The sequence below is a fragment of the Herpailurus yagouaroundi genome, unplaced genomic scaffold (genome assembly GCF_014898765.1).
Source record: "Herpailurus yagouaroundi ecotype Mexico unplaced genomic scaffold, PumYag 189, whole genome shotgun sequence".
In the NCBI taxonomy this organism is placed as follows: domain Eukaryota; kingdom Metazoa; phylum Chordata; class Mammalia; order Carnivora; family Felidae; genus Herpailurus; species Herpailurus yagouaroundi.
This window is the reverse complement of record NW_024412420.1, coordinates 16,453,797-16,477,064: the sequence shown is the minus strand read 5'-3', so window position 1 is coordinate 16,477,064 and position 23,268 is coordinate 16,453,797. Positions and strand designations below refer to the sequence as shown.

The 23,268-nt window shown below is 56.2% G+C and overlaps 3 protein-coding genes across 7 annotated transcripts; 2 read left to right on the top strand and 1 right to left on the bottom strand.

Annotated features, from left to right (window-relative positions):
• Positions 1 to 80: 80 nt before the first annotated feature.
• Positions 81 to 2,731, top strand: CCR10 (C-C motif chemokine receptor 10). The gene is made up of 2 exons (XM_040497637.1): positions 81 to 673; positions 1,499 to 2,731. Exons 1-2 carry the CDS (start codon positions 650 to 652, stop codon positions 2,564 to 2,566), a joined length of 1,092 nt encoding a protein of 363 aa, XP_040353571.1. The 5' UTR covers positions 81 to 649; the 3' UTR covers positions 2,567 to 2,731.
• A 2,032-nt stretch (positions 2,732 to 4,763) lies between these two features.
• PLEKHH3 (pleckstrin homology, MyTH4 and FERM domain containing H3) lies at positions 4,764 to 13,319 on the top strand. 4 transcript variants are annotated; one of them, XM_040497627.1, is made up of 13 exons: positions 4,764 to 5,388; positions 7,352 to 7,407; positions 7,754 to 7,833; positions 7,936 to 8,127; positions 8,212 to 8,369; positions 8,477 to 8,597; positions 9,380 to 9,686; positions 10,241 to 10,448; positions 10,667 to 10,794; positions 11,076 to 11,208; positions 11,401 to 11,862; positions 12,160 to 12,351; positions 12,931 to 13,319. In XM_040497627.1, exons 1-13 carry the CDS (start codon positions 5,227 to 5,229, stop codon positions 13,105 to 13,107), a joined length of 2,376 nt encoding a protein of 791 aa, XP_040353561.1. In that variant the 5' UTR covers positions 4,764 to 5,226; the 3' UTR covers positions 13,108 to 13,319. The 4 variants fall into 4 exon arrangements, with proteins under 4 accessions (XP_040353561.1, XP_040353562.1, XP_040353559.1 ...); XM_040497625.1 differs by having other exon boundaries at positions 4,765 to 5,388; positions 10,667 to 10,803; XM_040497626.1 differs by lacking the exon at positions 4,764 to 5,388 and adding an exon at positions 5,395 to 5,980 and having other exon boundaries at positions 10,667 to 10,803.
• A 913-nt stretch (positions 13,320 to 14,232) lies between these two features.
• On the bottom strand, positions 14,233 to 19,232 carry LOC121045037 (tubulin gamma-2 chain). 2 transcript variants are annotated; one of them, XM_040497631.1, is made up of 11 exons: positions 19,054 to 19,232; positions 18,663 to 18,775; positions 18,270 to 18,437; positions 17,888 to 17,956; positions 17,038 to 17,117; positions 16,500 to 16,626; positions 15,809 to 15,895; positions 15,553 to 15,702; positions 15,013 to 15,165; positions 14,760 to 14,921; positions 14,233 to 14,632 (listed from the first exon to the last, which is right to left on the bottom strand). In XM_040497631.1, the coding sequence occupies exons 1-11, from the start codon at positions 19,100 to 19,102 to the stop codon at positions 14,435 to 14,437; spliced, it is 1,356 nt and encodes a 451-aa protein (XP_040353565.1). In that variant the 5' UTR covers positions 19,103 to 19,232; the 3' UTR covers positions 14,233 to 14,434. The 2 variants fall into 2 exon arrangements, with proteins under 2 accessions (XP_040353565.1, XP_040353566.1); XM_040497632.1 differs by lacking the exon at positions 17,038 to 17,117 and having other exon boundaries at positions 14,516 to 14,632.
• Positions 19,233 to 23,268: the final 4,036 nt, after the last annotated feature.

Sequence of the window (23,268 nt, the reverse complement as noted above, 5' to 3'; positions counted from 1 at the left end):
TCTCCTCTCACCTCCCCCCTTCCCCAGCCTCTCTCTCCCGGCACGCGCCGCTTTCCCGGACCCCGCGCAAGCGCGCGCCTCAGCCCTGCTGCGAAAGGGCGGGGGTAGAGAGCCTCCAGACGCTGGGAAATACCCTGAATAACCCGAAGCTGGCAGGGACTGTGGCCGCAGAGATGGGGGAAGGAAGGCAAGGGCCAGCCGAGAGGTCCTCAAAAATCCCAGAAAAGCGGGGGGGGGGGGGGGGGGGTGGCTACCTGGAGATGGGGAGATAAGTAAGTAAAAGAATCTAACATTTTCTGAAGGCAAATTGTGCCCCCAAACACCCGTGCTAGGCACTCTCATTACCCTGTCAACTCAGCATTTTTACCTCACTCCACTTTACAGATGAAAAGCCTGAGGCTCAAAGAGGTAAACATACTCAAGATCACACAAGTAGCTAGCAAATGATATTCCAAAAACCCCTTCTTTTTCTACTGGCAGGGTAAAAAAGAAAAAAAAATAGAGGGTGGAATGGGAAAGTTAGGTAAAAAGGGCTCACAGACCCTATCCCCACCGCCCTCTTGGCCCCTCTCCCCGCCCCTTCCTTCCTGTCCCACTAGCTTAACTTCTCTCCCTAGTGGCTATACCTCAGAAACCCTTGTAGCCAGAGATGGGGACGGAGCCTGCAGAACAGGTGGGAGTGGGGGCAGGGAGGAAGGGTTATAGAGAGGGAGGATAAGGCAAAGGGCTGGGATTCCCCACTTGGTAACAAGCTTCTACCATGCTATGACCTATCCAGGATGCCTGGAGCCATCTGGGATCAGGACCTTCCAGATAGATGGGGCTGGTGATGTGAGGCTGGGGTTGGGGGATGAGACTGGACTGAGGGGAATAGTGAGCTGAACCTCAAGGTCCCAGGTTGCAACCGAGACCAGAAAACCTGAGGTCCAACCCTTGAGACCCCCCGCCTTGCCATGAGTCATTCAGTGTACCTGTACTGGAGGTAGAGATGGGGCAGGGAGGGGAGAAAGGAAAAAAGACATTAGAAACCCTCTCCACACCATGCCCGGAGTCCAGGGACCAGCCCTGAGGCAAAGCCTGAATGTAGGTGTTCTTGCAGGAGAGGGCGCTGCAAACAGAACCGAATCCCCAAGATCTATTAGTGACAGAAACCTTGGCTCATGGGGAGCCCAGGTGCTTCACATCCATTACCTCTTCTTTATTTCAAACAACTCTGCCGCTTGGGCTGGTCAGGGTTTCTAATCTCAACATTACATATTAGGCAACTGAGATACAGACAGGTCAAGGTCAGCCAGGAAGCTGCATGCAGAGGCAGGAGGGGTGCAGTGGAAGCCAAGACCTGTTGGGAGGGTGTGCTAGGAAGAGTTTGGAGAAGAGTTTGTATCTTCTCCCTCTGCACAACGGTCACAGAAGCTCCCAGCTTGGAAGGTATGTGTGGGAAGGGGAGGTGTGTGGGAGGTGTCTCATAAGGTCTCTCCTCTCATTTTGACCTCCCCAGGTCTCCTGGAGCCCCTACTCTGGGTATGATGAGGAGGCATACTCGGCTGAGCCATTGCCAGAACTCTGCTACAAGGCAGATGTCCAGGCCTTCAGTCGGGCCTTCCAACCCAGTGTCTCCCTGGCAGTGGCTGCACTGGGTCTGGCCGGCAATGGCCTGGTCCTGGCCACCCACCTGGCAGCCCGACGTGCTGTCCGTTCGCCCACTTCTGCCCACCTGCTCCAGCTGGCCCTGGCCGACCTTCTGCTGGCCCTAACCCTGCCCTTCGCCGCAGCCGGGGCTCTGCAGGGCTGGAGTCTGGGAAGTGCCACCTGCCGCGCCATCTCGGGCCTCTACTCAGCCTCCTTCCACGCTGGCTTCCTCTTCCTGGCCTGTATCAGCGCCGACCGCTATGTGGCCATCGCGCGGGCCCTCCCCGCTGGACCGAGGCCCTCTGCGCCAGGCCGCGCACACGTGGTCTCAGCCATGGTATGGCTGCTGTCGCTGCTTCTCGCGCTGCCTGCTCTCCTTTTCAGCCAGGATGGGCAGCGGGAAGGCCAGCGGCGCTGCCGTCTCATCTTTCCCGAGGGCCTCACGCAGACGGTGAAGGGGGCAAGCGCCGTGGCGCAGGTGGTCCTGGGCTTCGCGCTGCCGCTGGGCGTCATGGCCGCCTGCTATGCGCTCCTGGGCCGCACGCTGCTGGCCGCCAGGGGGCCCGAGCGCCGGCGTGCGCTGCGCGTCGTGGTGGCCCTGGTGGCGGCCTTCGTGGTCCTGCAGCTGCCCTACAGTCTCGCCCTGCTACTGGATACGGCCGACCTACTGGCTGCCCGCGAGCGGAGCTGCCCTGCCAGCAAGCGCAAGGATCTGGCACTGCTCGTGACCGGAGGGTTGGCCCTGGCCCGCTGCGGCCTGAACCCCGTACTCTACGCCTTTTTGGGCCTGCGATTCCGCCAGGACCTGCGGAGGCTGCTGCGGGGTGGGAGCTGCAGCCCAGGGCCTCGCCCCCGGGGCCGCTGCCCCCGCCGGCCCCGCCTCTCTTCCTGTTCGGCTCCCACTGAGACCCACAGTGTCTCCTCCTGGGACTACTAGGGCTGCGAATCAAGGGGAGAGGGCGGGCTGAGGAAATGATTCCAGGGAGGGTAGTGGGAAAGGGGAGTAGGTGGGGAGACCCTGAGAAGGAGGTAGGGACCTAAAGGAATTGCTTCTGTACTTTGCCACATTAAATTGATAACATGGAAATGAGATACAACCCAACAACTGTTACTATTTTTGAGTCACCGACTTGGAAGTGATTTGTAGCAGGGCAGAACCGGTGGGTTCCCCCTCCCCCTCAGTGCGCTTGGCTCTGAGTGGAAGGCGCTGAGAATCTGGGTGGGGGTGCAGGGCTGCTGAGCCTGCTGAAGCTCTAGGCACTGACACTCCCTCCACCTTCACCAGGTCTCTGTGAACAAGAGGTGAGGTGGGAAAGCTGCCAGGCAACGAGGGGCTGGGGTTCCTCTTAAAGTAGCATAAGGACGAGCTTTCTAACAACCACAGTGCTCTCCAGTAATGGCTGCCTTATGAAGTACCGGGTTCCTGGCCTCTGGAATGTTCAGGCTAAGGCTGTTGGGGACTGTGTGTGCCTGTGCCTGGTGTGGGGGTAGGGACAATGGGCAGGAGATTTCCGTTTTGGGTGGGCTTTTGGATTAGATTACCACTTTACAGTCCCTTCTAAAGTTCTGTGGCGGAAAGAAAAAAGGTTATTTAAAAAGTTGAGTCGGAGTTTTTCACCTTGGAGAAAAACCAAGGAGAGAATTCCAAATTGAAAATTTCCAGAGTCGTTATCATGGGTGTGGTGGGGGTGGGGGTGACTGCCATTCTCCATCTTCCCTGGGGACGGGGTCAGAGGAAATGCACTGAGCCTGCCGGAAAGAGAGAGGTTAGACATCGGAAAGAACTTTCCTGCAAAGACCCGGGATCTAGACAGGGAAGCGAGTATATGGTTTGAATGTCTCCATCCCTAGGAAATCTCAGTGCTGGTCACTGTCATCCGGGGTGAGGACAAGACGGGGATAGATAGCCTCTAGAGACGGTCGCATTGATTCCTGGTCTTTGTTTTACACAAGCACGATAGGCAGGATGGTGTTCACGTGCGACAAGGCTCGCAGTTTAATATCCGGTCAGCAAAGCTGCCCCTACCACTCCAGCCAGGAGTCTGGGGACCCCCGGCAAGAAGGGCGGGTGTGGCAGGGAGGTCTCAAGGGAGGCGCTGGCCTGACGTCCCCGCCCTGTCCCGCCCCGCCCAGCTCAGGCTAGCCTTCCTTCCTAGAGCCTCCGGCGGCTGAGACCAAGAGCCACCTCCACTAGGGGCCAGGATCCAGGGAAGGCCCGGAGATGGCGCCGATCTTCCGAAGGTCCCACAAGCCAGTCGCTGGGGGCCAACCTGGAACCCTCCACCGGAGACCGCGGGAATCGCCGCTGAGTCAGCAACGCACGCGCGCGCCCGCGGTCGCCCTGGCCCCGCCCCGTTCGCGGCCCCGCCCCGCCCCGGCCATTTAGCGCCTCGCTTAACCCCTTCCGACTTAGAACTCCAGGCTATTCACCCCAAGAGGCCTCCACTCTTCGAAGACCACCGAATTCCCTTGAATCTCAAGTCACTCTCCCCACTGGAGTTCAGTGAGCTGTGCGCTCTAAATTAGATTTCATTTCCGACCTAGGTCTTCACTTTCCCGAGTCTCTTAATTCCCGAGTCACCTTAATTTTTAAAGCGACTCACATCAAGGAATTGGACTACTCCATCCAGGGGCGGAGAGCTAGCTGCGTCTAGAGCTGAGCCTGGCGCAGGTAGCTAAGTCTCGTTCCTTTCTCAGGGACCCTGAGACGAGACAGGGTTTCAGAGGGCAGCAGTCGGGGCCTTCCTTCATGCCCTATGCCCTTCCTTCTATAAAGCTCCTCGAGAGGGTTTTTAATCTCTTGGTTGGTGAGCCAAGAGTTAAAACGGGCATGAAGGCGGGCTTCCGTGACATCACTAGCACTCCGAGTCCGACCTCAGAGACAGGGGCGTGGCTAACATCGCACTGCCCCCTCCCTCCTTATTCCTCTGCTCCTCCCCGCTGTCACCAAGCCAGGGGCACATGATGCAACCCGCCGCGGTTTCAGTGGTCTGATTGGTGGCCGCGCCCGGCGCCAGGCACAGGGATTGGTCAGGGGAGGCTGTGACGAAAACTGCACCCTGCCCTGTAAAGAAGGGAGGAGAGAAAGAAGAGGGAAAGGGGGGGGGGGGGCCGTCGGAGGGGAGGGGGTTGGGGAGGCGGGGTCCCAGAGCTGTGCTCGCGCCCCTAGCGCGCCAGTCCCGGGGCTGCAGGGAGCGCAGCGCGCGCGGCCCGGGCCCCGGCCACCGGACACTCTACCGGACACGACCCTCCCTGGAGCTTGGACAACTGCCCACCTCGGACACTGCACCGGACACTGCCCCCCACAGGGCTGGACACTACAACGGACACTACTTCCCAGCTCCGGACACTGCTCCCCCACCAGCCCTGGACGCTTTCCCCCTCCCCCTCTGGGGGCGCAGACACCGAGACCCCGCAGGCGCTAGCAAGAGACCCCTTGCACCCCAGCGTCTGACACTGCCTCCTCCTTGTCCCCTTCTCTCTTCCCCTCCTCCCGCTGCATCATTCCCTTGCTCGGGTCGGAGCCCCGCCAGTTTCTCCGACCCCCTGCAGCTCGGCCCGGCTGCCCGAGCCCCCATCCCCCGGCTGCTCGCCCGGATGCCTCTCCCCGGGGGATTGTGGTGGCTCCTCTGCTGCCGTCGAGGCTTTACTCTTCTGCACCGGGACTACGGGGACGGCGAGCTTAGCGGGGACGGGGACGAGGACGAGGACGAGGAGACCTTTGAGCTGCGGACCCCGAGTCCAGCGGGCGGCGGGAGGGTAAGTCCCGGGGGGTTTGGAGCCTTGTCTCAATCCCTCTCACCAAAACCAGCCGTCACGTCTGATCCTGCTCCAGACTCCAGCCAAACGGCGTGCTCTTGGCGGACCGGGGACGTGGGAGAGGTTTTTGCCTGGGGGCCAGGAGCCCCCCCCCCCCCCCCCGGAGCTCAAGGAACAGTCCTACTGGGGATGTGCCTGTGGGCCTCGAGCCTCATGCTGGGCGCTGTCCACCTGCTAGGGGCCCTGAGGCAGGGGAGGCGTCACGCGTGGCCCGACCTGGCCCTGCCTCTCCCTTCCCCGCCGGGCCCGCGTCCCATCCCGTCTCCTTCCGCCTCCGCCAGCGCCGAGGAATGTGGCGAGGCCGGCTGGGCGGCTCGGACGCCTGGGTCCGCTCCGCTCCCAGTTTGTGAGCGCTGAGTGCTGGGGCCAGATGCCGGAGCTCCCGCCGCGGGGACGTGGGAGAGGGGGAGAAGGCATCCTCAGATTGGGGGCTGTGGCAGGGACCCCACGGACAGGGAGCTGGGGGCGACCGCTCTTCGAGGACCCATCGTCATTACCCTGCCACTCAAGACAGAACTCTCGGCCCTCCCTGGTGAGGCTCCTGGGGAATTCCGGAGGGGATGGTGAGGGACACGGCTCCCCGGTTTTGTGGAATCTCCCCGTGGGGAAACTGAGGCTCGTTGGTCTGGAAGACCTCCAATTCATGACGTCCCCTCCCCGATTCCCCTGCACACCGGCAACCAGACTCCCGTGTGCTATGGCCTGGGTCAGGCTCCCATCCCCCACTCAGGGGTCCCCAGCAGGCCCGGTGGCTCGGTGCCCGGGTGGGGCGGGCTGCGCCGCTGGGGCCGGCGCCAGCACCTGGCGGAGGCGGAGGGCGGATAAATATAGAGGGGGGTGGAGGGAGGGAAGCAGGGGACGGCGATTAGGGGAGTTGGTCTAAGAGAGTGGTCAGCACCTGCCCCCGTGGTGGTGTGGCTAAGAACTCCTTTTAGACCCTCCAGAAAATAGGTTGATCTGTCACTCAGGAAGGCACAGGACCCAGGCGTCCCCAAGCTTCCAGCCTGGACAGGGTCGGCAGTGTGAACCACGCCATTGCCTCGCTCATGCTCCACCTCCACCCCCCTCCACTGAGCTTGGGGACAGGTGTCCCTGCCTCCCCCACCTCCCCCTCCTGGCTTTAGCAGTGTGGGAGCAAAGGGACGATGGCACCGTTCCTGCCTGACCTGGCTTCTGGACGGATTTTGGCCTCTCTCAGACCCCAGTCTACAGTTGAAGTTCCAGGACAAGGGGAAGAAGGGCAAAATCCTGAGCTGCATCTCCCCTGGAGAGCCTGTGCCACTTTCCAGCCTGCCCTTCCCGAGCCCCAGCAAAGGGGGAGGGTCTGCTTACCATTGAGTCTGAGGGGTGTCTATGGAAGGGCAAAAGTAGTTCTTGGAGAAAGCCCTATACTGAAAAAGTCCTTCTTCCCTTCATCCACTTCTGTGCCCACCACCTGCCTGCCTGCCAGCCAATGAAGGGAAAATGAGGAGGAGGGGGTGACTTCCAGCAAGAAGAAACTTCACCCACCTCTCCCTTTTCAAAGATGGGGAAGCCAAGGCTCAAAGGCTCTGCCGACTTGTGAAGGTTCCACAGCCAGTTAGTGATTCGAGTTAGTGGTCAGGCTGTTACTAGAACCCAGGTCTCCCCACTCCCTGCACAGTGTTCTTTCCACTGTATCCCGCCCTGATTTGAGTCTTCAAAGGGAAACGGAGACAAGGCGGGAGGCTTCGCTTCTTAGCTCGGGCAGTTCTGTAGAGACTGGAAGAAGGGGCGACCTTTAGCTTCTACTCGCTCCCTCACAGTCATGACCCTACTCCTTGATTCCTCAATTCCCTGAGCAGCGCTGTCCTGGGGGCAGAAGCCACCGGCATCCTGCGATGACGGCTCTGATCCTGAGGGCTGCCCCCGCCTGTTTCCCCAGGGCCCCTTGGACGTGACGCTGACTCAGCCGGTGAGGAGCGGGCCAGCCTCTGACAGGTGAGCTCGGCCCTGAGCCTCGTGGTCTGGAGACCCCAGCCCGTTCCGGGGACCCCAATCCTCGCCGTCTGCCCTCCCGCAGTTGTGCAATAAGGGAGAGGCCTTATGCCGGACGCTGTGGTTTGGCCGGGGTCCCGGGGGGGCGGTCCGACTGGGGGCGCGGGGAGAAAGGGGGGGGGGGGTCTGGGCTATTTCTGGTGCGAGGTCAGAACGGCCCAGCGGTTCCCACAGCCTGGGGGAGGGGTGTCCCGGCGCTTGCAGTCTGGGGAGCCCCGACTGAGGAGCCCCCTGGAGGCGGGGTGCAGGACCGACAGCCTCGCCCAACCCTCCCTCCCCTCTGGCCCAGGCTGCAGAGCTGGGAGGAGACGCGAAGTCTCATCCCAGAGAAGGGGCCGCCGGAGGAGGACCCGGACGTCGTGGTGAAAGGTGGGGACCCACCTCATGCACTCTGGAAGCCCCAATCCCAACCCTCCAGGGGATAGTGTCTTCTCCTACTCACCTCCTTTCCTTCCCTCTTCTGCCCTCCAGGTTGGCTGTACCGAGAGCCCCGCGGAGGAGGGGCGCGGCCCTGGTTGCCCCCGCGCCGGGCCTGGTTCGTGCTCACCAGGGACTCCCTGGATCAGTTCAGCAGCAGCGGGAAGGGGGCGCGGCGCCTCGGGAGCCTCGTGCTCACCAGCTTGTGCTCGGTGACCGGCCCGGAGCGCCGACCCAAAGAGACCGGTGAGACTTCGTGGGGACTCTTGTACCTCCCTGGGCAGCAGCCCCGCCGGCCCTAATTGCCCTCCGCGGGCTCTTTTCTCCCAGGTCTGTGGTCAGTGACCGTGTCTGGCCGGAAGCACAGCATCCGGCTCTGCTCCCCACGCCAGGCTGAGGCGGAGCGCTGGGGGGTGGCCTTGCGAGAAGTGATCGCCTCCAAGGCACCACTGGAGACCCCTACCCAGCTGCTGCTTAGAGACATTCAGGTGTGAAAGAAGGGACTTCGTCGAGAAAGAGGAGGGTGGTGAATCCAGAAGCTGTCTGAGTTCATAGAGAGCCCCCTTTCCCATCCCTGTGACTCCTTAACTTCTAGGAGAGTTGCGGGGATCCGGAAGCTGTGGCCCTTATTTACCGACGGAACCCAATTCTGAGGCACACCAGTGGGGCCTTGTACGCTCCACTCCTGCCCCTGCCCTACGGTGTCAGCGCCCCAGGTGAGTGGTGCCATGGCCCAAGTCCCTTGGATGGGGAATCTGAATGCCTCACTTGACAGGGACTTAGAAGTCCAAAGCAAACCTAGCCCCTCACTTTTCCAAGGATGAAGGTGAAAATAGAAGCTGACCAAACTGATACTCAGGGTGGAGGAGAGGGAAGCCAGTACAGGAAAAGAGGCTCCCTTTGACCACCTTCCCTGTGGGTCTCATTCTGCCTACTGATATTCCTTCATGAGTTTTTACACTCTCTGTCCTATTTTTCAGTATACTCTTAAGACCATGTCATACCGCCTTTACAACTGCTGGACAGGCCAGAACTTTGGGACAATGTGCTGGCCTCATTCAGCTACACCTCTTCCACAAAAGGAATAGTGACTAGTCAGGTCCTAAAGCTAGAAGATTAAGGAGGGCTGGGAGACAAACCCTTGTTTCAGAACTCCCAGTCCAGCCTGTTTTCTAGTTCATGGTGATGGCTCTTAGTGCCCAATTGCAGAATCTGGGGTTTGAGCCTATTTCTTTTAGTCAACCCCTGTAGCTCACAAACTCAGAGAGCAGCCTCAGTGGATCCCGAGGTGGAGATGCCTGGGAGGTAGGGGTTGAGAGCTTGGCTCTGTGGGGACCATTGCTTTCCCTTCACTCTTCCTGTCGTTCGAACTCTCCCCTCCTTGCCATCCCCTGTCCCCTTATATTCCCTCTGACCTTTCCCTGGTTCATGCCTTCCTTCCAGGGCCCAGCTCTGTGTCCCCTCTCCAAACCGTCCCTCCACCCCCACCCTCCCACAGGTCCGGGCTACGCACCCTTGCGCGAGGAGGCGGTGCGGCTGTTCCTGGCGCTGCAGGCGCTGGAGGGGGCGCGGCGCCCCGGGCCCCTGATGCAGGGTGTGCTCCAAACCTGCCGGGACCTGCCTGCGCTCCGCGACGAGCTCTTCCTGCAGCTGGCTAAGCAGACCTCGGGCCCCGCAGGCCCCCCTGGGCCCCCAGCTACCCAAGACCCCGCAGCCCTTCGGTACTGGCAGCTCCTCACCTGCATGAGCTGCACCTTCCGGCCTGGGGGAGCTGTGAGGGGGCACCTCCTGGGGCATCTGGAAAGGTGAGAGGGGAGGGGTGGGGTAAGGCCAAGGCAAGGGAGCTGACAGGGCTGGGAGAGAATGAGAGGCCTTGCCAAATTGTTTGGTGGAGGGAGAATTTAGGCCCAGCGAAGGGAAGAGACTTGACCGCTGCTAATATGTACACCGTCTCTGTGGGAATTAAAGATCTGATCCCACTTTCGGTGGGAGGAATTAGAAAAGGCGCCCCCTTTGGGCAGAAGAATTACTAAAGGCTGCTTTTCCTCAGGGCTGAGGCAGCCAGTTGCAAAGCGGAATGAGGCTGGATTTTGGATTCCAACCCGAAGGACGATCGTGGAGACTTGGGGAAGTGGGAGGGGGCAGTGAGGAGCAAGCTGTCAGGGCCTTAGAAAATAATTCAGATCCACGTGGTGCGCCAAGGGTAGATCCAGAAGAGAGAGGGTCGCTGCCTTCAAGGAACTTAGAGTTGGAAGGAAGGGAACCGATTAGATGAAAGAAACGATAAAATAAGAGGGCGAAAGGAAGGGGGAGAAGGTAAGCTCTCCGAGCACCGATCCTCGGGTTTCCCCTACCCCAGGACCGAGCAGGCGCTCCCGGACACAGAACTGGCGGAATATGCGCGCTTCATCCGGAAAGCGCTGGGCCGGACGCGCGGCCGAGAGCTGGTGCCTTCTCTGGCAGAGATTTCAGCGTTGAGCCGACGACAGGAGCTGTTGTGCACCGTGCACTGTCCGGGGGCTGGTGCCTGCCCTGTGGCCATAGACTCTCACACCACAGCGGGGGAGGTAAGGCCAGAAAAGACCCCTGAAACCACAACCCTTCCCCCCGACCCCGGCTTCCCATGCCTGGCTCTCCTGGTTCCCGGGCCCTAGGTTTGCCCAAGCCTGAGATTCATCATTTGAGTCAGGGATGTGTATGGAGGGACTGAGAAAGCTGAAAGAACCCTCCAGATGGCAAGACCCCTGCGCGGCCTGACCTTCCCCTCATGCCTTCTCCCATCCAGGTTGCTCGAGAGCTCGTGGGACGGCTGGGCTTGGCCCGTAGCCGGAACGCATTCGCGCTGTATGAGCAGCGAGGGGCCCAGGAGCGAGCCCTGGCTGGGAGCACTCTCGTGGCCGACGTGCTCACCAGGTTTGAGAAGTAAATGTCCAGCCCCAGCCCCGCTCTCCGTTAACCCATCAGCCTCTCACCTCTGGTCAATCCCTGAGCAAACTTTTATGAAGCCCTGGCCATTTGCCCTGCACGGTAACGTTTGCTGGTTCTCACATGGAGCCTGCCCTCGGGCAGTTTGCTGTTTGGCTTCAAGGCGTCCCAAACTTCTGGCTCCGCCCCCCCCCGTTTGGTCCCGCCTCCGGCCAGCGCCTAGGGGAGTCTCGCTTCTGCCTCGCACCGAGTCCTTATCTCTTCTTTAGTTTGGCAGCGGAGGAAGCCGGGCTGGATGATTCGACGGACTCTGGTTGGAGACTATGCCTGCGTCTTCACGGGCCTCTGCACCCTGAGGGGCTGTCCCCAGACGGTCACGAACTGCCTTTCCTCTTTGAGCAGGTGAGGATCTCCAGCGTTCCCGCCCCGACCCCCCCAAATACTCGCGAGCCTGAACCCCTCCCTTTCTGGGCCGTCTCATTTCATAGTTATGGCAACCTCGCGGGAGGCTTTACTTGAACCCAGACCTCGGATTATGCACCCCGAGGTTTCTTCGCCGCCGCTCCCACGTTGACACCCACTGCCTCCTCTTAGGCTCACGCTCTGCTGCTCCGCGGCCGGCCGCCCCCGCCCGAAGACACGCTGCGCGCCCTGGCGGCGCTGCGTCTGCAGAGCCTGCACCGAGACTTCTCCCCCAGGGAGCCCCTGCCTCCCCTGGATCGCCTGCTGCCGCCCCCCGCCCCGCCACGTGAAGACCCTCCCCGCCCAGTCCCCAGGCCTCCTCCCTCCGCCGCCCTGCTGGCCGGGGCAATCTGGAGTCCGGGCCTGGCCAAGAGGCGGGCGGAAAGGACCCGGCGCGGCGGCGGGGCCGGCAGCGCGGCGGGAAGCGTGGCCCGCGAGGGAGGAGGTGGCGCCGGCACGGCGGCCGCTGTGCTGGGCGGCTGGAAGCGGCTACGGGGCATGGGCCGAGCTGAGGCCATGGCTGCCTACCTGGCTCTGGCGGCGCAGTGTCCAGGGTTCGGCGCTGCTCGGTATGACGTTCTGGAGCTGAGCACGGTGAGGGGGAGAAGGGAGAGGGGACTCTGGCGGCCCAAGCCCTACACGTTTGCCCCAGAGCCACAAGCCCCACTGTGGGTCAAGTCACTCCTGACACCCAGCACAGCTGCTCCTCCCAAATCCCAGGAGTCACTCCCTGGCCCTTGGGTTCTCACCTCTCCAGAGCCTTAAGCCCCTCCATGCAATGTGGATCATAAAGGGGACTGGGAAACTCCCTGCTCACAGCCATCTCCCCCCACCAAAAATAATGCTGCAGGGTTCCCTCCTTCCACCCTGACTCTGCCTGTCTGTCCATAGGAGCCTGGTGGGGGCACTCCACAGAAGCTATGTCTGGGCTTGGGAGCCAAGGCCATGTCCCTCTCCCGGCCAGGTGAGACAGAGCCCATCCACTGTGTCAGCTATGGCCATGTGGCCGCCTGCCAACTGATGGGCCCCCACACCCTGGCACTGAGGGTGGGAGAGAGCCAGCTCCTCCTGCAGAGTCCCCAGGTGAGTAGAAAGAGGGTGTGGAAGGTGGAAGGAACGGAAAGGATGTCAAGAAACATTTTATTAAACACTGAGCATGGGGCAGGTACAGTTCTAGGCACTGGGGATCCATCCACCTGTGATCAAAGAGAGGCTCAAGGAGCTGACATTAATTAGAGCAGGCGTGTCAGACACTGAATAAGGAATCAAAAACCATATAAGAAAGTGATAAACGCTACCAAGGGAAGCGTAGTGTGACAGGAAGTGACTGGAGGGGGGGGTCATAGCATTAGGTAGGACAGTCAGGAAAGGATACTCAAAGTGACCTTTAAGCTAGCCACAGGAAGATCTGGGGGAACAGCATTCCAGGTAGAAGATATTCCAAGTGTAAAGGCCTTGAGATGACAATCCACTTAGCATCTTTGAGAAGCAGAAAGACACCAGTGTGACTGGCACATAGTGAGTGAGGGAGAGAGCGCTGATGAGGAAGGAAAGGTCATAGGGGGCAGCTCTAGTAAGGCCCTGGTAAGGAGCCCGGGTGGAGGATGAGACAAAAGAGAACCCAGTGGCCCCTACTGCACTCTGACCTCTGCCTTCTCTTAGGTGGAAGAGATCATGCAGCTGGTGAATGCCTATTTGCCCAGTCCCTCCCCCGAGAGGCCCTGCCGCAGCCCTTCTCCTCCATGCCAAGACCTGCCAGACACCTCCCCTCCCAGCCAGCACCCGGGCCTGGACGAGCCCCAGGGACAGTCTGGCTGTTTGGGGCAGCTGCAGGACTGAGCCTGCCAAGAGGTCACGACCTCCCTTCTGCCTCCAGCCTGGACCTGGACTGTTCTGAGATTTGAGGGAACCGTGGACCCTTTTGGCCCTGCAGGGACAGGGCACACACCACACCCAAGGGCTGCAATGGGTGCAGACAATTTTCTAGTTTGTTTCTTAATTTATTTGTAGAAGAGAAGCAAAAAGAAAAAAAAAATCCTTATTTACACAAACCCTTCCTGTGGGAGTGTTGTCAGTGGGACAAGTTAGAGTCCCCAGAGCTCAGAGCTCCACCTCTGGGGACGCCCACACTGTGGGCTTTTACCAGCACTGAAGGGAGTCTGGACACCACAGGGCTCCACCCTCCTTGACCTTCTGGATTTAACCTCCTCTTCGCCAGCATGCTGCCACAGGGTGGTGGGTGGGGCAGGCAAGAGGGCAGTTTTGGAGGCTGGCAATTACTCACCCTTGCTTCTCCATTGAGTGGCATAGGGGTGGCCTCCTGGCGTCTCTAAGGCCGGAAGGCAGTGAGTCATCAGGACTGCCACTACCCAGTTCCTACCCTGGTGTCCAGCTTCTGGGCCCTAGTTGGGTCCATCTTTTGTGTGTCTACTGCTTTGGGCCTGGAATAGAGAGAAGCCTGGGGCAGGATCAGACCCAAGAACTTCTCTGGCACAGATAATACCTTATCGGGATGGGCTCAGTCCTACTCCCAAGTTCTGTTCTTGCTTTATCAAGTTAGTTTGAATCGGGTTGCGTTCCTGAGGATCTGATAGCCTTGGGCACTGGGAATCTAGAGTTCTGGCTTTCCTGACCTGCTCAGAATGCTGCAGGCCCTCCTTCTCTAGCCCCCACAGCCTCTTCGCTAGCGGAAGAGGCTGGGGCAATATTGATCCACCCTGGGGCAGGAGCGTAGGCACTGAGGACATAGCAGACCTCAGTAAACCTCTGTAATCTTGAGAGTAGGGCTGACTCTAGTAAAGCAGCCTGGTTCTAGACAAGGTATGCCAGTGGAAATAGTGACCACACTAAGACCTGGACTAAGTGGACTAAGATAAAGGCCACATACCTGGGAACTGGGAGGGAGCATGGGTCATCCCCCATATTCACAGACCAAGCCCTGACTATATCCACAACCAAGCTCTGACTGTATTCACGACAAAGCTTTATTGCTTTATTCAAGCTAAATGAGCAATATCAAGGGTCAGGTCAGAGAAGGGTGGAAGTAGGACCAGCTCCTGGGCTGGAGATAAACCTAGAAAGGTTTTTGGTGACAAGAATCTGGGTCACAGGGACCAGGCACAATGGGGACTATGCATACTGTCCTGGGGAAGTGGTGGGGAGGAAGTCACTGCTCCTGGGCGCCCCAGGAGATGTAGTCTGGCCGTGTGGCTGCATGGTACTCGTCGATGAGTTCCTGCACAACCTCCCTGGACGTGTCCAGCTCATCAAAGTTCTCCTTGAAGATGTCCTCCTTGCGGAACTGCTCCAGGAAGGCCTCCCGCTTCCGCAGCTTGTCATACTGCTGGCAGGAACTTTCAAAGAGCTGAAAGAGATAGAAATCTCCAGGATGGGAACCAGTGCATGATAAGGGGCTGGAATGGAATGGGGGAGAATGATAAGGGTGTCTACTGGAACTGAATGGCCAAAGAAGGCCAGGAGATTAGGCTCACCGAGGAGATGCTGGTGTGGTTGGCCATCATGAGCCCACTGACCCGGTGGGCCGAAGGCAGGTAGGGAGACTTCCTTGACAGGGCCACCTGGATGCTGGCAGGGCCCCAGGGGATGAAGTTGGCCAACTTCCGCTCCCGGATCCTCTGCAGACTCTTGTGTACCTAGCGGGGAGGGGTGGACACAACAGTGGTGGTGGTAGCCTCTCCTCTACCCCTGTGGGTTCCGGGGGTGGCACGAAGGGGCCTCACCTACCTGGGTGGGGTCCACCTCCCCCTGGATGATGTTGAGGATGGCGATGTAGCAATGGTTGGTCTGGCGATCCCGGCCCGTGGACACCATCACGTTCTTGGGCTGCAGCAGCCGCCTCATGACATCCAGGACTGTGGTCTTCCTCACGCTGGCCACCTGAGGGGAGAGCGGGCCACGGGGACCAGGCCAGCACTCAGGGCACGGTCCAATGGCTGACCCCCATCAGACTCAGGCTAGGATGGTCTCTCTGGGAGGCATCTTGAGATTCAGTTGTACACTGAGCCTTGGCTGCAGGACCAGGAATCTTAGCCCTCCTCAGCTCAGCAAGGTCATGCCCCTGTGCGGGAGCATCAGCAGACCCCACATAGCCCGGGCCCTACAGGGAGCCAGGGGTGTAGGGAAGAGGAGAACAAGTCAGCACGGAGCTGGACGGTCTGTGCCTGTCCCTGAGCACAGAGCCTCTGGGGCTACAAAGAGCGGCTCCTGGAGGGCGCAGCAGGGGGACAGAAAGGCTAGGGCAGGGCCTGCTGGGGCTGCTCCTACCGACTGGTCCGTGGTGAGCGGGGTGTAGCCGGTCATGAGGAAGTGGAGTCGAGGAGTGGGGATGAGCGAGGCGATGAGGCCGATGAGGTCGTTGTTCATGTAGCCAGGGTAGCGCAGGGTGGTGGTGCTGGCTGACATGATGGTGGACACCTGGGGACGGGGGTGCCGGGTCATGGGCCTTGGCCTGGGGCGGGGCCTCCCTTCCCCAGATGGCACTCCAGTAAGGAGGGTTTCCAGTCCGGGAGCAGGGGCTCACCAGCTGGTTGATCTGGGAGAAGGATGGGTTCTGGATGTGCAGGCGGTCTGTGGCGATCCGGTTCAGGGCTGTGTTGTCCAGTACCACCTGGGGGGACAGAAGAGGGTCACGGCACCTTTTTGAGGAGAAAGGGGGCAGAGAGATAAGTTATTAGCTTTACCCCCTCTAAATTCTAAAAACCAGGAAGTGTGTTAACTTAAAAAGGAAAATACTGTCCCCTGGGGCATCACAAGATACTTTTCTACCATCCTGTAAACAAATTGTCTCCATGTGCCATCCACTGTGCCTGGTTCTGGAGACACCATGGAGGGTAAAACAGGCACGGTCTGTCCCCTTCACCAGGTCTACAGAAAAGTACAGTTACAGCCTGAAATATGCACAAAGGAATTTGACCTTGAATGCGTGGTCAGAGAAGGTTTTACTATGAAAGTGCCCCTTGGGCTGAGAATTTAAGCATGAGTAGGCATTAAATAGGCTAAATGGGGACACATGTCAGGGGTATTCACTTTGTTGAGAGCAACTTGGGGTCAAGTCCTTATTTCATAATTTGGGCCACCAGGTATGGCTTTATTTGGTCCTCTGTTCTCTGGGCAGGGGCTTGGGAAGGGCAGGGTGTACATGTCCCACTGGTTTGAGGAGGTGGAGCAAAGCACCCCCCCCCCACACACACACTCCTTTCTCTGGCACTCACCACACAGTCTGCGTTCTGGGTGAGCCTCTTGAGAGTGAGCAGGGAGTTGTAGGGCTGGACCACCACATCGCTCATCTCGTCCTGGTTGGGAAACACTGAGTATGTCTGCACCAGCTTCTTGGGATACCTGGGGGTGAAGAAGAGGGAAAGGGGAAAGTGACAATGAACTGGAAGGACTCCCATCACCGCCCACCTTGGTCTTCTCTAGAGATAATAGGGTCATTCCTTTCCAAGTGCCACCAAGCTCTTGTACAAAAGGCGGGTGAGGGCAGAACTGAGTGTTTAGAGCCCAGGAGCCAAAAAGGATAAACCTGAAGCATCAAACCCACCAAACCCTGTAGGTCCCTCCTCTCCCTAGGCAAATCCCCTCCTGGAAGTTACTGTTTCCTAGATGTTCCCTGGATGGCCAGGCTCTATTTCTACCAGTGACTCAAAGCAATAGTGCCAAGCCGTTCAGTCCAAGAGAAAAAAGTGACAAAAAGGAAAGACCTTACCCAGGGAACCAGGGCTAATGCCCTCTCCCCAAACACAGGGTTACCTGTCATTCAGTCGTTCCAGAAGGTAGGAACCCAGGCCAGAACCGGTCCCCCCAGCAATGGAATGACACAGCACAAAGCCCTGCATGGGGAGAGGCAGTCTCCAGGGATCTGGGGAAGAGGCTTTAGGCTTGTCTCATTCCCCACTCCCAACACACTCCTGTCTCAAGGCTGCTTCTGTGTCCATCCAGGCTGAGGCTCCTTGGGAAGGAAGACTCATGCCTAAGGAGCTGATGCCATCCACATTAGGATCTCCTTGAGGACAAGTACTGTACCTTTCTTTAAAAAATTTGTTTTTAAATATCTATTTTTGAGAGAGAGAGAGGCAGAGAGAGAGGGAGATCTGAAGCAGGCTCCTGGCTCTGAGCTGTCAGCACAGAGCCTGACATAGGTTTCGAATACATGAACCATGAGATCATGACCTGAGCTGAAGTAGGACACTCAATGACTGAGCCACCCAGGTGCCCCTGTACCTTTCTTTTTAAATGTTTTTTTTTTTTTTTAATTTACTTATTTTGAGAGATAGCAAGTAGAGGAAGGGCAGAAAGAGAGAGAGAGAGAGAGAGGTGGGGAGAGAGAGAATCCCAAGCAGGCTCTGAGCTGTTAGTGCAGAGCCTGACTTGGGGCTCAATCTCACGAACCATGAGATCATAACCTGAGCAGATATCAAGTCAGTCGACTGAGCCACCCAGGAGCCTCTGTACCTTATTTACCTTAATATCTCACATATGATGCTCCAAAAATTAGTTTTAAATAGAATTGCCCCCATCACACCACCTGTTCGGGCTACCTCCCGACCTTTCCCCAGCATCTATCAGCCTTTTCTTTTCCTTCAGTGGGGCTGAACCTCACCTCTAAGCTGTCACTCCCATCTGCTTCTCGGTCTATGATATCAAAAATGTCCTCATGGATTTTCTCACCCTGTATAGAGAGACATGGAAGTGAGGGTAAGGATGAAGGTTCTGGGGAGTACCTCTTTTCAGCACCAAGAACACCCCCTGGGACACTACTGCCACCCTCAAACAGAGCCTCAGCTGTGGCCCTCAACCCAAAAAAGCTACTTTTCAAATGATTTGCCGCTTGCATACACCTCTCCCTGGCTCTCCCTCTTGTCAGGGTATCCCTTTGTCTCTTATTTATTGTCTATCCGGTCTGGTCAAATCCCCAGGCTGCCTGAGCCTGCCTTGCCCTAGGGAGGGAACATCAAGGGTTTCTGGGATGGCCACCCAGATACCTGCGAGAATCCACTGGCCCAGTTGTTGCCAGCCCCTCCTCCATGCTCTGACAGGTAGATGTTCTCTGGGTTGTAGAGCTTGGCATAGGGGGAGTTGAGGATGGAGTGGATCACCCGGGGCTCCAGGTCCAGCAGCACGGCCCTGGGGATGTAGTGCTCATCGTCTGCCTGTCAAGGGGAGACCAGCAGGGTGGTCCAGTCAGCTAAGGCCCAGTCCTCCATCCTCCCAACTCTGGCTCCTGCCTGTCCTCCCTCCTCAAGCCAGCCGCCCTGACTCCTTTGCCCAGAGGGTTTCCTGGTACCAAGCCACTGCCCTTCCCTCAGGCCCCCCGGGGCCACTGTGGGGGCGCGGGGTGGGGGTGGGGGGCGGGCTGGCAAAGTCGCTGGGAGCACCTGGTAGAAAAAGACGTCCTTGCGGTCAGTGCCCTCGGTGGCGAACTCCTCCACGATGCCCTCGGGGCTGATACCATGCTCAGCGCACAGTTGTTTCCAGAACTCGAACCCAACTGGGGGATGGGGAGAGATGCCTGGGTCTGCTAGTCATAAGGCCTCAGCAGCGCAGGGTTAGGCTCAAAGGCTGTCACACTCAGAGGCTGGGCCCAAGACACCTGGTCTGGGAGCTGTCACAGCCCAGGCGCGGCTCTCCATCGGGGCCTTGTTCATCATGCGCAATAGGGCAGGGGTTTCATGGGAGGGAAAGGGGGACTAGAGGATGCCAAGCACTTGGGTGGGACCCGAAGGGGCAGAACCGGAGACTGGAAGGGCCCGGCGCTCGCTCGCTCACTCTGGTTGCCGCACTGGCCCAGCTGCAGGGTGATGATCTCCCGGGGCATCGCTCTTCAGACGTGGGCGCGCCAGCCCTGCCCGGCGGGAGTCACGGCAGAGACGAACGCCTGGCAGCCGGGCTCGCAGGACGTGGGGAGCGCGCGTTCTCTTCGTCTTTTGACGCGAGTGCTCGGTCTGCGCGTGTGCAGTGCGGGCCTCCCCACTGCCGCCGGGCCGGGGAGCCCAACCTGGACATGATTTCCCCACTACAGTTACAGCTGGAATTCGGCACAGGCGCAGTGTGAGGCCACGCCCCCTCCTGCCCACCCACCCCAGCACCGCGCCTGCGCCGTGAAACTCTTTGGGGCTGCGGGGTAGCGACCCGAGCGTGGGGGCGGGGAGGGGCGGTCCAGGTGTATCGAGTCAGCTGCGTGCTACAGACGGGTGAGCGGCTTGGCGGCTCTTCTGGATAGAGGGGCTGGCTTCAAGCCAGTCTTTTTTTCAATTTCTATTTTTAAGTTAAATATACCTAACATAACATTTGCCATTTTAATCCTCTTTAATCGGACAGTTCTGTGGCATAATGTACATTCACACCGTTGCGCAACCATCACTGTCATTCATGCCCAGAACTTCGTCACCTTCCCAACCGAACCCTGTACCATAAATAATAACTCTCCATCTCCATCCCCATCAACATCCTACTTCCTGTCTCTATGACTTTGGCCAGGTATCTTATATAAATGGAATTGCATAGTATTTGTCCTTTTGTGTCTACCTTATTTCACTGCATAATGTCCTCAAGGTTACTCCCATGTTGTAACATGTGCCAGAATTTCATTCCTTTTTAAGGATGTATAATATTCCGTTGTATGTTTATGCCACATTTTGCGTTTATCTATTCATCTGTAGATGGACGCTGGGGTTGGCTGTTGTGAATAATTATGCCATGAACATGGGTGTGTACAAATAAGTTTGAGTCCCTGCTTTCAATTATTCTGGGTATACACCCAGAAGCAGAATTGCTGGATCATATGGTAATTCTATGTTTAATTTTTTGAGGAATTGCTGTGCCATTTTCTTTCTTTTGTATTTTAATTTATTTTGAAAGAGAAAGAGAGAGAGAGAATGCATGCATGAGAGGGGCAGAGAGAGAGAGAGAGAGAGAGAGAGAGAGAGAGAGAGAATCCCAACCAGGCTCCTCACCATCCACGCAGAGCCCAATGCAGGACTCAAACCCATGAACCCAGAGATCATGACCTGAGTCAAAACCAAGAGTCAGATGATAACCGAATGAGCCACCCAGGCGCCCTGGTACCATTTTCTATTGTGGCAGCACTATTTTACATTCCTACCTGTAATGCACAGGGGTTCCAATTTTTCCACATCCTCACCAACACTTGTTACGTTCTTTGTTTTGTTTTGGTTTGGTTTTTAATAATAGCCATCTTAATGAGTGTGAAGTGGTATCTCATTGTGGTTTCTGTTTTATTTTAAATTACAAAGTTTTAGACATACAAGCATGATTCTGTACTTTTATTATATATTTTTTTTGTTTTGAAATTTTCTATAAATGGTATTAGAGTATATATACTATACTTTTGTAACCTGCTTTTTTCACCCTACATTATATTTTTGTGATTTAGCAATGCTGATGCATGTAGATTTATTTCATTCTTTTTAACTGCTTTATAGTGTTTCATTGGATGAATACTCTAGTTTATACTATTTCCACACAAGGGTGATTAGATTGTTTCTACTTATCCCCTGTTACATAGAGTGAATACAGGATTTGTCACTTGTGAACGTGAAGGAGAATATCTCTACCACTGGCATGTGCATCTTCTTTAGAAGGTTTACAAACTTTACAAGGTTTCATATGTTTTTTCCTAGATGGTTGTACACCCTTACCAGCGATGGAGTTTTCATTTCCTTAAACCTGCATCCACGCTTGGATTGTCAGATCTTAATTTTTGTCCATCCCATGGATTCCCAGGGGGATCTCATGGTTATAATTTCCAGTTATGATCACAAGTGAAGTTCATCTGATTTGTTGTTGTTGCTGTTGTTAGTACCTTGAGAATTGCCTGTTCATATCTTTTGCCCATTTTTCTATTGGTCTATTTCTTTTGGACATAATAAGATACTCCACAGATTTTTTTCCTGGTTGTATGGGTTGCAAATATTGTCTCTTGGTCTATGGCTTGTCTTTATACTTTGCATGTGGTGTCTTTTGGCCTAGAGAAGATTTTAATGTAGACAGTTATCCTTATTTTCCTTTCTGTTTTGCGTGTTTTATACCTTGTTAAAGATAGCATCCCTTTCCCAGTATCATAAAGCTGTCCTTTTATGTTTTCTTCCAGAAGCCCCATAGTAGTTTTGCTTGTTCCCCGTGTTGTGTGCTGACTTGTTATGATTTCAAATCCATGTTTTGAAAGCTTGTTTTGGACAAAGTTGTTTGTGGTTTGAACTTGTTTTCATGAAATTGTTTTGAAGTTGGATATTAGAACTTTTTTATCGAACTCTAGCACCTGGAGTGATGAGGGCCATTACATCATCAACACCATAGTAACGGCCATGGTGTCCATCACGTGGTATACTTTTAAACTTTAAAAATTAAGAGGAATGGGTATTGAGGAGGGCACCTTTTGGGATGAGCACTGGGTGTTGTATGGAAACCAATTTGACAATAAACTTCATGTACTGAAAAAAATAATAAAAAATAAAATAAAATAAAATAAAATAAAATAAAATAAAATAAAATAAAATAAAAATTAAGAGGAATGACCAGCAACTCGAAAGCATTTGGTCTGGACAAGGCTACTCTTTGATGATCTAATAGCTCTCTGGGGATCTTGAGACACTTACTCGGACTGTGGCTGCCATGGCAAGGCTACCTTGGTGTTAGCAGTGGTGTTAAACCATGCAGCAGTCTCAGGAAGAGAAGGGACATCTGCTTCTGCCTTAGTGAGGCTACTCCTCATAGGCAATGGTCCAAGCTGTGTAGCGGTCCCTGCAGTAATAATCTTCAGAGCAGCCTACCTTGCCTGCCAACACTGGCTCCGTCTCCCACCAGCTAAGTGCCCCAGCAGTGAGGATCCTAAGCAGGCAGCTGATACCCAACTTTTAGTTGGAAGGACTGACACTCCCAAGAACCAACTTGTAGAAAGTTACACCTCAGCTAATATTGGACTTTATTTATTCCATCTCCCTTTTACCTGGAACAATAATGTAATTAATCTATCATTGATTTGGAGCATGTTATTTCTTTATTGGCATATTAAGAGACATCATCCTGTATGCTGTTGGCTTGTGAAATATTATTATTATAAATTGTAATTCTTACAGTGAACCTGTGTTAAATAAATTATTGGCAAGGACAAACTTAGTCTCTGAGCATAAGTTGCCCCGAACAAAACACTCTGTAGGTCTTTAGTTCATCTGGAACCTATTTGGAGGCCTGCTGTAAGATAGGGATCCACTTTATCTTTTCCATATGGATGGCCAGTGGTCTCCCAGCCAATTATTGAAGAGTGGGTGCGGTGCCCCCCAGCGCCAGCACATTCCAAACCCCCACTCTGATGCAGGCTGGCTTCTGGCTGCTCTTCTGCTCCATTGGGCTGTCTGTCTGTCCCTGTCTGGAGGGCTTTCTCTGGGAGCTGCTGCAGAGGCTCTGGCAGAGGCACCACTGGCAAGAGTCATGCTCAGACAAAGGTTTTTGTATTCTTTTCTCTATCACTTTCTCTTTTTTTATGAGAACTCGGCCACCTTCCAGGGCTGGCCGCCATGAATCCTCTGGGCTTCTTTAGAAGGCTCTGGCTTGCCCCATGCCTGTCCCCTCCCAAGCCTCTGCTCAGTTTCCCTCCCCTCACCCTACCCCAGTCCCCCAGCCTGCTTCCTCCATTTGGGCCAGGCTGTTAGGGATGTCCCTCAGGAGGACTGGCAGCCTCGCCTTTTCAGGGAGAGTCTGGGTGCTCCCCTTGAAGTTTGAGGTAGGGTCAGAGCTCCTCCTTGGGGCTCCCTTCCCCTGACAGAACTGCTCCTAAGGGCTGGCTGTCTTCGGAGGCTTCACTAGGCCCCTCTCTGAGTGCCCAGGTGAAGAGGGAGGCTTTAGAGATGAGAGTAAACTTGCCAGGCCTCCCCTCCTTGTGAGTCTGGAATGGCTGTTTGCTTCCTTTAAAATAATAAGCTGGAAGCGGTTTATGAACTCTTGTGAAATGAGGGAGTTTAATTT

Coding starts and splice junctions, on each gene's coding strand:
- CCR10 (XM_040497637.1), top strand. CDS start 650: ATGGGGACGGAGCCTGCAGAACAG. Junction 674..1,498: donor GGACGGAGCCTGCAGAACAG/GTGGGAGTGGGG, acceptor TGACCTCCCCAG/GTCTCCTGGAGCCCCTACTC.
- PLEKHH3 (XM_040497625.1), top strand. CDS start 5,227: ATGCCTCTCCCCGGGGGATTGTGGTGGCTCCTCTGCTGCCGTCGAGGC. Junction 8,370..8,476: donor TGCTGCTTAGAGACATTCAG/GTGTGAAAGAAG, acceptor CTTAACTTCTAG/GAGAGTTGCGGGGATCCGGA. Junction 11,863..12,159: donor ACGTTCTGGAGCTGAGCACG/GTGAGGGGGAGA, acceptor GTCTGTCCATAG/GAGCCTGGTGGGGGCACTCC.
- LOC121045037 (XM_040497631.1), bottom strand. CDS start 19,102: ATGCCCCGGGAGATCATCACCCTGCAGCTGGGCCAGTGCGGCAACCAG. Junction 16,627..17,037: donor CTGGAACGACTGAATGACAG/GTAACCCTGTGT, acceptor CTTCACCCCCAG/GTATCCCAAGAAGCTGGTGC. Junction 14,633..14,759: donor ACCACACCAGCATCTCCTCG/GTGAGCCTAATC, acceptor TATCTCTTTCAG/CTCTTTGAAAGTTCCTGCCA.